Below are 10,336 nucleotides of genomic sequence, written 5' to 3' on the forward strand. Positions count from 1 at the left end.
ATATTTATTTTCAATACGAAATACGATTAAATATAAAATTCCCGCATCTCGGCGACCAACCCCATGAATATTCCAAAATGTGTCTGCTATCTTCATGGCCATTTCAGATGATTGACGTGTTGCGGAGGGAAAAAAACCTTCAGTCAATCAACCGTTTACTTGCCTAGAGCAGAGCGGCCACAAGAGGGCGCCGGTGAGTGTTTTGTGTGGCACTGCCAATATTATTTTGTTGCCGATATTTCAAACCATCGGTTTGGATTACGAATGGGGAGTTTTAACTATCTGAAACTTGTTGTGATAAACAATTCAACGACTATATATATTTTTTTTTCCTGAGTGTTCTGACCCATTTACCCCACGTAATCGCAAATTACGGAGAAATTCAATCTTAATCACTTTACAGTTTTTTAGAACACATCATAAAGAAGATTTGACGTGTGCTTTCAGTGAAAGTTCATTGGAGACGAAATGCTCATGATGGGAAACCGGAAGTGGCTGAATTTGGATCCATTACGACGCACCACGCAGCAGCGTGCAGCGCGCGTGTGTGTGTGAGAGGGAGGGGGGCTCATGATGACAGTGTAGGCGTGGGCTCCTCTCAGCACCATCATCACCAGCGCAGCAACAGCTTCCTCCTTTTTCCACCTCCTCCTCAGCACCACCTTCATCCCCCGAAGAGCAAGCGAGAGGCGCGGTGAGTACATATCGTACGCGGAAGGGGAAAAAAACAATTTCGCCTATTTGCTTTTTTTTCATGTTGGACGCCACGCAACAATTGACGTTTTTTTTTAAAGTGGGGGGGGGCGGTGTCTGCGGGTCGTGACAAGCTTCTAGTGGGGCGGATTTGCACTGATTACACTCGTTCAAGACATCAAATTGGCTATTTTGTGTGGCTTTTTTTCGTTTGCTTGCTTCCCCTCATTGGTGTGAGTGGCGTTTCGGTTGCTAATTGTCGGTGCGACGCAGGCCTTCAATTCTTTCTGTCGCCCCCCCCAACCAACATCATCCCCCGCCCTCCTCCCCGTTATGAATGCGCCGGAGGCTTCATTTGCACAATTGCACCTGCGAGAGACGAGGGCAAACAGGGCACAAGAGCAATTCTAGGGGTGGGGGGCGAGTATTGTTTCGTCATAGATATAATGGTGCACGAGGACATCTGTTAAAAAAATGTGTGTGCGTGTATATTTATTAATGTGTGTGTGTGTCTCTCGCGCTCTCTCTCTCTCTCTCTCTCTCTCTCTCTCTCTCTCTCTCTCTCTCTCTCTCTCTCTCTCTCTCTCTCTCTCTCTCTCTCTCTCTCTCTCTCTCTCTGTATATATATATATATATATATATATATATATATATATATATATATATATATATATATGTGTGTGTGTATGTATGTATATATACGTGTGTGTGTATGTATATATATGTGTGTGTGTATATATATATATATATATATATATATATATATATATATATATATATATATATATATATATATATATATATATATATATGTGTGTGTATATAATGTGTACGTGTATATATGTGTGTGTGTATATATAATGTGTACGTGTATATGTGTATGTATATATATATGTATCTGTATGTATGTATATACATATATGTACACATGCACATACATATATATGTGTACATACATGTATATATGTTTATATATATATATGTCTGTGTGTATATATATACACATGTATGTGTACATACATGTATATATGTGTACATATATGTATATATGTGTACATACATATGTATATATATAAAAGGAAATAATACATTTTTTCAATGAAAAATGTATAGTATATACTATTAAGATATTATTTTTAAAATTAGATATATTGTACGCATGTGTGTGTTTTTTTCTTAAGAAAATATATATCTATTCTATATGTGTATGTATTTTATATATTTTTTGTGTGCCTGAAATTAGAGTTTTTGTTTTTCCCTTCCAGTCGGTGAAGTGGTGCCGCTAAAAGGCAAGCGTCGGGCACACAAGATGGAGGACGGCTACCAGAACCGGACAGCCTTCATCAAAGGCGCCAAAGACATCGCCAAGGAAGTCAAGCGTCAGGCCTCCAAGAAGGTGGCCCGCAGCGTGGACCGCGTCAACGACGAGTACAGTCGCCGCTCTTACAGCCGCTTCGAGGAGGACGACGACCCCCCGGCGCAGGGCGGCGGCGACGGGGGGGGCTACTACCGTGGCGACAGCCGGGCGGCCGACGAAGACGACGAAGGCGGACGCAGCGACTCCACCGAGGGCCACGACGAGGACGACGAGATTTACGAGGGCGAGTACCAGGGCATCCCCCGGGCCCCGTCGGACAAGGGCGGCCTGGCCGGCGGGCCCGGCTCGGTCCCGCAGGCCTTCCGGGACGCGGCGCCGTCCGAGGCGGAGAGGCGCAAAGACCAGGAGGAGCTGGCCCAACAGTACGAGAGCATCCTGCGCGAGTGCGGCCACGGCAAGTTCCAGTGGACGCTCTACTTCGTGCTGGGCTTGGCGCTCATGGCCGACGGCGTGGAGATCTTCGTGGTGGGCTTCGTCCTGCCCAGCGCCGAGAGGGACATGTGCCTGTCCGAGCCCAACAAGAGCATGCTGGGTACCTTAACTTCCTTTTCCTCACTGGCTCACCTTTCTTCATCTCATCTCGTGGCCCTCGTCTTTGTGCCTCCTCAGGTCTGATCGTGTATTTCGGGATGATGGTGGGAGCGTTCGTGTGGGGCGCCATGGCCGACCGGATCGGTCGCCGCCAGTCGCTTCTCATCTCGCTGTCCATCAACAGCGTCTTCTCCTTCTTCTCGTCCTTTGTGCAGGGATACGGCACCTTCCTCTTCTGCAGGCTGCTCTCGGGCGTCGGGTAAAAATACAAATCAAATCGTAATCCTCCCACGGAAAGTATTTCTATTGAAATTGGCGACGTTTTCAGGATCGGCGGCTCCATCCCCATCGTCTTCTCCTACTACTCAGAGTTTCTGTCTCAGGAGAAGCGAGGCGAGCACCTCAGCTGGCTCTGCATGTTCTGGATGATCGGTGGCATCTATGCCTCCGCCATGGCCTGGGCCATCATCCCCCATTACGGCGAGTCACTCAAAACGCCACGCGACTCTTCATTTCCACCCCATAACGTATTTTGCGGGTATACAGTGATACCTCGGTTCACGAACGTTAAATTTATGAAAAATTTTCCTTGGCATACAAACTATTTTTTGGGATACACACGTAGCTGCCTCAATGAGTGATGTGTAGTTTACGAACACGCCCGTTCTTCTAACAACAAAATGGCAGCCGGCTTGTTTTGGTCCTCTATTCCCCGCCCCCAATCTTCGGTTAAAGCCACGTGATTGGTCAAGAACACAGCAGTGAGGGTGGGGAGGGGGGGGTTACAGATAGAGAGAGAGTGAAGCCATTCTCCAAAAAGAAAATGGCTGCCGACTTATTTTATCTTCTATTCCCCGCCCCCAGTCTTTGGTTAAAGCCACCTGATTGGTCAAGAACGCAGCAGTGAGGGAAGGTGGTTTTAAAGAGACAGGCATATGACATTGAGAGAATTTCAACTTTGATAATTCAAAGGCAGAGTGTAGACTGCAAGGTTAAAATATTCCACAATCAGGCTCCACAAACAATCTGTACAAGCCATGTGTACACTTGATGCAAAAATCTATCAACCCAGCTAAACAGAACCCAATTGATGAGGAACTCGATAAAATTATCGCAGAGAAAGCAAAATGTTTTATGGGGACCTGGGAACGGATTATTATCATTTTAATGGTTTCCTATGGGAAATTAATTTTTATAATACACACTTTACACCTTACACACTCTGTCTGGGAACCAATTAAGTTCGTAAACCAAGGTATGACTGTTTTTATATATTTGGAAACATTTTCTCATTCATTGGGGGTGCACCTTATACGTGGAACAATCCATTATTAGACATCTTTTCTTTCTTGTCTCAGGATGGAGCTTCCAGATGGGTTCGGCCTACCAGTTCCACAGCTGGCGCGTTTTTGTTCTGGTCTGCGCCTTTCCCTCGGTCGCCGCCATCGCCGCCCTCAGCGCCATGCCCGAGAGTCCGCGCTTCTACTTGGAGGTGGCTCGCTCGCTCGGACGCTCGTTCCGACGCCATTTGAGACGGAACGGGCAAAAACGCTTTTTGTTTTTGTTTCTGGGAACAGAACGGCAAACACGACGAAGGCTGGATGATCCTCAAGCAAGTCCATGACACCAACATGCGAGCCAAGGGACACCCAGAGAAAGTCTTTACTGTGATTATTTTTTTTGTTTTTATTCATTCATTCATTCATTCATTCATTCATTCATTCATTCTGCAAACAATAGTAACACGTCGCCCCCCTTCCTTCCCCAAGGTGACCACCATCAAGACAGTGAAGCAGGTGGACGAGTTGGCAGAAGGTGGCACCGACACGCCGGTCTGGCAACGCTATCGCCTCAAAGTTGGGAGTCTCTCCCGTCAGGTGAGGTACCCCCCGTTTATCGCCGGGATCTCTCCCATCAAACAAATACTGTAGAGCAAAGCCCAAAAATGCCAAATGATATATTTCAACACTGTGGGTGTTCGAACAAAGCATCTACTTTCATTTGGTGTTTCTCACTTAATGCTAACATATACAGTAAAGTCTCGTTATATCGATATTCAAGGGAGTCCGAAAAAATATCGATATAACCGGGACTATCGATATATCCGACCCTGTTTGCATGTAATTTTCTTCGTGCGTGCATAGAAACAGCATCAATATAACCGGGACTATCGATATATCCGATATCGATATAACGAGACTTTACTGTAAATGTATCGCCCTTCCTAACATATGACCACTAAATACGAGCATATAAACGCATAATGCTGACACTAAACGCTCAATGCTAACATGCAAATGCTAACATAAATGTTTAATGCTGGCACAAACGCTTAATGCCAACATAAAAATGCTAAATGCTAACACATAAACGTTAAATACTAACATATAAACACTTAATCCTAATATATAAACGCTTAATACTGACACAAAAATGCTTAAAGGACAACCGATGTCGCTTTTTTGTTTTTTAACTGACACCAAAAAACGTTTTATAGCATCTAAAATACCCAAAACACGCAGTTTGATATTTTTAGTCAAATGCAAAACACCAATAAAAATCACTTAAAGTGTCCAAAATCTGCAAAAAAATTGAGCTGCGAATTGGGCATTTTCAGAAAGACCCGCCCCCAGTTCATGACGTCACGCCAAGACTTCTTGCATTGCTGGAGAATCAAAACAATTGCATCAGATTCAGAGAATACGCTTTCTTGTTCCACATCCAGTGATGAATATGATTCAAATAGTTCTGAAGAGGAAAGCATACGTTTGCAATCGATTAAAGAATTTATTTGTGCCATTTTGAGGCAACATTGGGGGAAAATCTCTCACCCAAAAAAAGAGGCACAAAATGGCGACCTCCTGTCGCCACCTTAGTTTCCACAGGCTGATAAATTCCTTATATGGAGCTTGGACACCCTCGTCTGGCGGCTTTTGGGTGCAACACAAGGTTTTCAGACCAAACAATACAGCAAAATACATTGACTTGATGGAAGGACTGCTACAATGTGTCTTTTTTTTCGGTGTGGGGCGTTCCTTTAGTGACGTCACGTACGGACTCGTCACCAACTCAAAAACAAGACTTCCTGAATATTCAGCGCGAGTCTTAAAACGTAAACTATAGCTATACGCGGTGTAATCCTTTTAAAATACGCTCAGTAGAAGTCATTTGAAGCCATTTTACAAATTATGGACACAACTTGTCCGGAGACGTCGGTTGTCCTTTTAATACTAACATAAACGCTTAATGATGACACATTAACACTTTATGCGAACATAAACGCTTAATCCTAACATAGAAACGCTTAATCCTAACATAGAAACGCTTCATGCTAACATATGAACATATAAATGTTCATACATATAAGTGTTTATATAAATGTTGTTTTTTTTTTTTTTTTGGGGGGGGGGGGGTGTCATCAGCTTTTGACAGTTTGCTGTTCATTTTTATAACCACAGATCCGGAATAACATTGTGGCCTGCTTCAGCCCCGAATACAAGCGGACCACTTTTATGCTGATGGCCGTTTGGTTCAGCATGTCCTTCAGGTACATCAACAAATGCGTCCATTTGTGCTGTGGGCCGCTTGGTATTTTTGAGGATTTGTGTGTGTGTGTGTGTGTGTGTGTGGTCCAGCTACTACGGCCTGACCGTGTGGTTCCCGGACATGATCAAGTACATCCAGAAGCAGGAGTACGAGTCTCGCACCAAGACCTTCAGCAAGGAGCGCGTGGAGCACATCACTTTTAACTTTACGCTGGAAAATCAGGTGCACCGCCTGGGTTACTACTTCAATGACAAGTGAGTGGCCTTTTACGCAGGGTGTAGCAAAAGTATACACCCCCCCGCCATAACCGTCTCATAACTCATAACAGGTTCCTCAACCTGAAGATGAAGTCGATGGTGTTTGAGGACTCTGTGTTTGAGGAGTGCTACTTTGAAGACATCACATCCACGCACACCATCTTCCGGAACTGCACCTTCATCGCCAGCTTGTTTTACAACACGGGTACGACACACACCCGCGGCAACCATGTTGCGCTTTTTAATAATAATAATAATAATAATAATAATAATACATTTCACTTATCAGCGCCTTTCAAAACTCCCGAGGTCACTTTACAGTCACAGGATCAGTTTTTCTGTGGGTGAGCAGCGGCAGCCACACGCGCCAGCGGTCACTCAACATGGAACAACTCAAAAAGATAGAAAGTTAGCTAGCTAGCTAATGGATGACTAATAGATAGCTAGATAGCTAGTTAGATAATAATAATATATTTCATTTGTAAGCGCCTTTCAAAACTCTCAAGGTCACTTTACAGTCACAGGATCAGTCTCTCTGTGGGTGAGCAGCGGCAGCCACACGCGCCAGCGTTCAGTAACTCAGATAGAAAGCTAGCTAGCTAGCCAATAGATAGCTAATAGATAGCTAATAGATAGCTAGCCAGATAGCTCTATAGCAAATAGCTAGCTAGCTAGATAGCCGGGGCCAGGGAGCTAAATACCAAATAGATAGCTAGCTAGACAGCTGGATAGCTAGATAAATAAATCAAGAAAAATTCACACTAAATGCTGATTTCATACCATCGCCCCTCTGATTTCCGTTGGGTTCCGTTATATAACGGCATTACCAGATAGCAAATAGCCAGCTAGCTAGGTATCCAGCTAGATAGCTAGCTAGGTAGCCAGATAGCTAGCTAGATAGCTCAAGTTTAAACATGAGATTGGGATTTGTGTTCGTCATTTTCTGTTTGTGAAAAAAAATCTGTTTTCCTATTATGATGGCGATGAAAATATGAATTTTGGATGAAAATATGTATTTTGACTTTTTTAATTTCAAAGCCAGCTTTATTGTCAAATATGCTAATATGCATGACATACAGCACAGATGAAATTACTGTCCTCTCGGACCCAGCGTGCAAGGCACTTATGACTTTAACAAACATAATAAACAGGAAAACGGCAATTTGAGCCTGACGCAATTGGCACAAGACATCAAACAAGTTCTTTTCTGCTTTAGCCTCTGCACCGTTACCGCGGCGACCCAGAGGGTGATTTTGTTGAACAATGAGTGAGCGTCGTGGTGAGCCAATGGCGTGCATGTGTGTACGATGCAGATTTGTTCAAGTACCGCTTTGTGGACTCCAAGCTGGTGAACAGCACCTTCCTGCACAACAAGGAAGGCTGCATGCTGGACTTCAGCGACGACTTCAACAACGCTTACATGATCTACTTTGTTAACTTCCTGGGAACGTTGGCCGTCTTGCCCGGCAACATCGTGTCGGCTCTGCTTATGGACAAAATTGGACGTTTGAGGATGTTGGGTACGCTCAAACTTGTTTCTCCACTTGCCATTAGCATCCGTGTAAACCTCGCCCCTTTTATTTTGAAATCCACGCAGCGGGCTCCAGCGTGATTTCGTGCATCAGCTGCTTCTTCCTGATGTTCGGCAACAGCGAGTCGGGCATGATCGCCCTCTTGTGTCTCTTCGGCGGCATCAGCATCGCCTCCTGGAACGCCCTGGACGTCATCACCGTTGAGCTCTACCCGTCGGATAAAAGGTAACTATCAATTTATTTATTTGCTTATTCACCTATTTATTTATATATGTATCTAACCATGTATTTATACATCTATCAATTTTTGATGTGTTTATCTATTTATCTATGTATTTACTGATGTATCTATCCATTTATTTTTTGTTTATTCATCTTCACCCATTTATTTATTTATCTATCCATGTATTTATTTGTTTATTCACTTATTTATTTATGTATCTATCTATGTATTTATGTATCTATCCATTTTTATTCATCTAGTCATCTATTTATCTATGTATTTATTGATGTATCGATCCATTTATTTATATATCTATCCATTTATTTATGTACAGTAAAGTCTCGTTATATCGATATTCAAGGGAGTCCGAAAAAATATCGATATAACCGGGATTATCGATATATCCGACCCTGTTTGCATGTAATTTTATCCGTGCGTGCATAGAAATAGTATCGATATAACGAGACTGTACTGTATTTGTATTACCATCTATTCACTGATTTATTAATTCAGCTATATATATATATATATATATATATATATATATATATATATATATATATATCTAGCCATGTATTTATCCATTTTTTATCTATCTACTTTATGTTACTTCCGGGTTGAGTGAACGCTGGCATGTGTGGCTGCCACAGCTCACCCGCAGAAAAAATATCCGGTGACTGTAAAGTGTCCTTGAGAGTTTTGAAAGGCGCTTTGAAACGAAATGTATTATTATTATTATTATTATTAACAACACAGGTCTCCAAGTCAAGGCCCGGGGGCCAAATCTGGCCCGCCACCTCATTTCATTTGCCCCGCAAAAGCAAATCAAACTTGTTAAATTCCACACTGATCTATCAAGCTAGCTGGTTAGCAATCCAGGTAGCTAGTGATCGAGCTAGCTAGCTTTTTATTCAGCTAGCTGGCTAATCCCTTACATTACAGGCATCCAAGTCAAGGCCTGGGGGCCAAATTTGTGAATACTGGAACAAACCTCTTGCCTCAAATGAATGCCACTTTTTTCACAAATACAGTGATACCTCGGTTTACGAACCCCTTGGCTTATGAGCTTTTCGGTTTACGAATGTTACGTTTACGAAAATTTTACCTTGGCATACAAACTATTTTTCGGGATACACATGGAGCTGTCACATCGAGTGATGTGTCGTTGGCGAACGAGCCAGTTCTCCTAACAAGAAAATGGCAGCCGGCTTGTTTTTGTTCTCTATTCCCCGCCCCCAGTCTTCGGTTAAAGCCACGTGTTTGGTCAAGAACGCAGCAGTGAAGGGAGGTGTTTTAAACATTAAAGAGACAGATAGAGAGAGAATAGAAAACAGTGAAATTTGGAATCGGTTTAACTTTGATAGTTCAAAGGCCGACTGTAGACTGCAAGGTCAAAATTCCCATCAATCAGGCTCCACACATAACACGCACAAGCCATCTGTACACTTGATTAAAAAGCGATCAACCCAGCTAAACAGAACACAATTGACGAGGAACTAGATCAAATTAGAAAGAGAGAAGAAGGCTACGTTCCTCAAGTGTTTAATGCTGATGAAACTCCATTCCATCAAGCCATCAACGACTATCACAAAGGTAAATATAACGACTTTATTATGCAGTACAGTTTATTTCTTTAATTATAATACCATAGGACATTTATTATACATAAAATGAGGTATATTTTGTGTAGTTTTAAGGCTTAGAAAATTAGAAAGGAGAAAATTATGTTTTATGGTGACCTGGGAACGGATTATTCTAATTTTAATGGTTTCCTATGGGAAGTTAATTTTTGGGATACACACTTTTCGCTTTACGCACTCTATCTGGGAACCAATTAAGTTCATAAGCCAAGGTATCACTGTATATTTTTCAATGGAGACTTCACTTCATCGTTCCACCCTACCCCTGCGCTGAAACGTAGACCTTTGGTGTTGCGTTCAGGACCACGGCCTTTGGCTTCCTGAACGCCTTGTGCAAGCTGGCAGCCGTGCTGGGCATCAGCATCTTCCAGTCCTTTGTGGGCATCACCAAGGCCATGCCCATCCTGTTTGCCGCCAGTGCGTTGGCGGCGGGGAGCTTCCTTGCCACCAAGTTACCCGAAACCCGCGGTCAGGTGCTGCAGTAATGGCCGCCGCCATCAGCGAGGTGGGGGGGCAGGGGGGGGGGGTTGTAGTCG

The 10,336-nt window shown here is 43.3% G+C and overlaps 1 protein-coding gene across 1 annotated transcript; it reads left to right on the forward strand.

Moving 5' to 3' along the window:
• The first annotated feature begins 557 nt into the window (after window positions 1–557).
• LOC148882903 (synaptic vesicle glycoprotein 2A-like) lies at window positions 558–10,325 on the forward strand. Its single transcript, XM_089023261.1, has 13 exons — window positions 558–694; window positions 1,959–2,603; window positions 2,681–2,861; window positions 2,931–3,082; window positions 3,961–4,094; window positions 4,180–4,269; window positions 4,372–4,479; window positions 6,061–6,149; window positions 6,238–6,402; window positions 6,477–6,610; window positions 7,719–7,925; window positions 8,003–8,162; window positions 10,102–10,325. Exons 2-13 carry the CDS (start codon window positions 2,003–2,005, stop codon window positions 10,283–10,285), a joined length of 2,205 nt encoding a protein of 734 aa, XP_088879387.1. The 5' UTR covers window positions 558–694; window positions 1,959–2,002; the 3' UTR covers window positions 10,286–10,325.
• The last annotated feature ends 11 nt before the right edge of the window (window positions 10,326–10,336 follow it).

Source organism: Hippocampus bargibanti, linkage group LG20 (assembly GCF_051943395.1).
Source record: "Hippocampus bargibanti isolate YZ-2025 linkage group LG20, ASM5194339v1, whole genome shotgun sequence".
NCBI classification, from domain to species: domain Eukaryota; kingdom Metazoa; phylum Chordata; class Actinopteri; order Syngnathiformes; family Syngnathidae; genus Hippocampus; species Hippocampus bargibanti.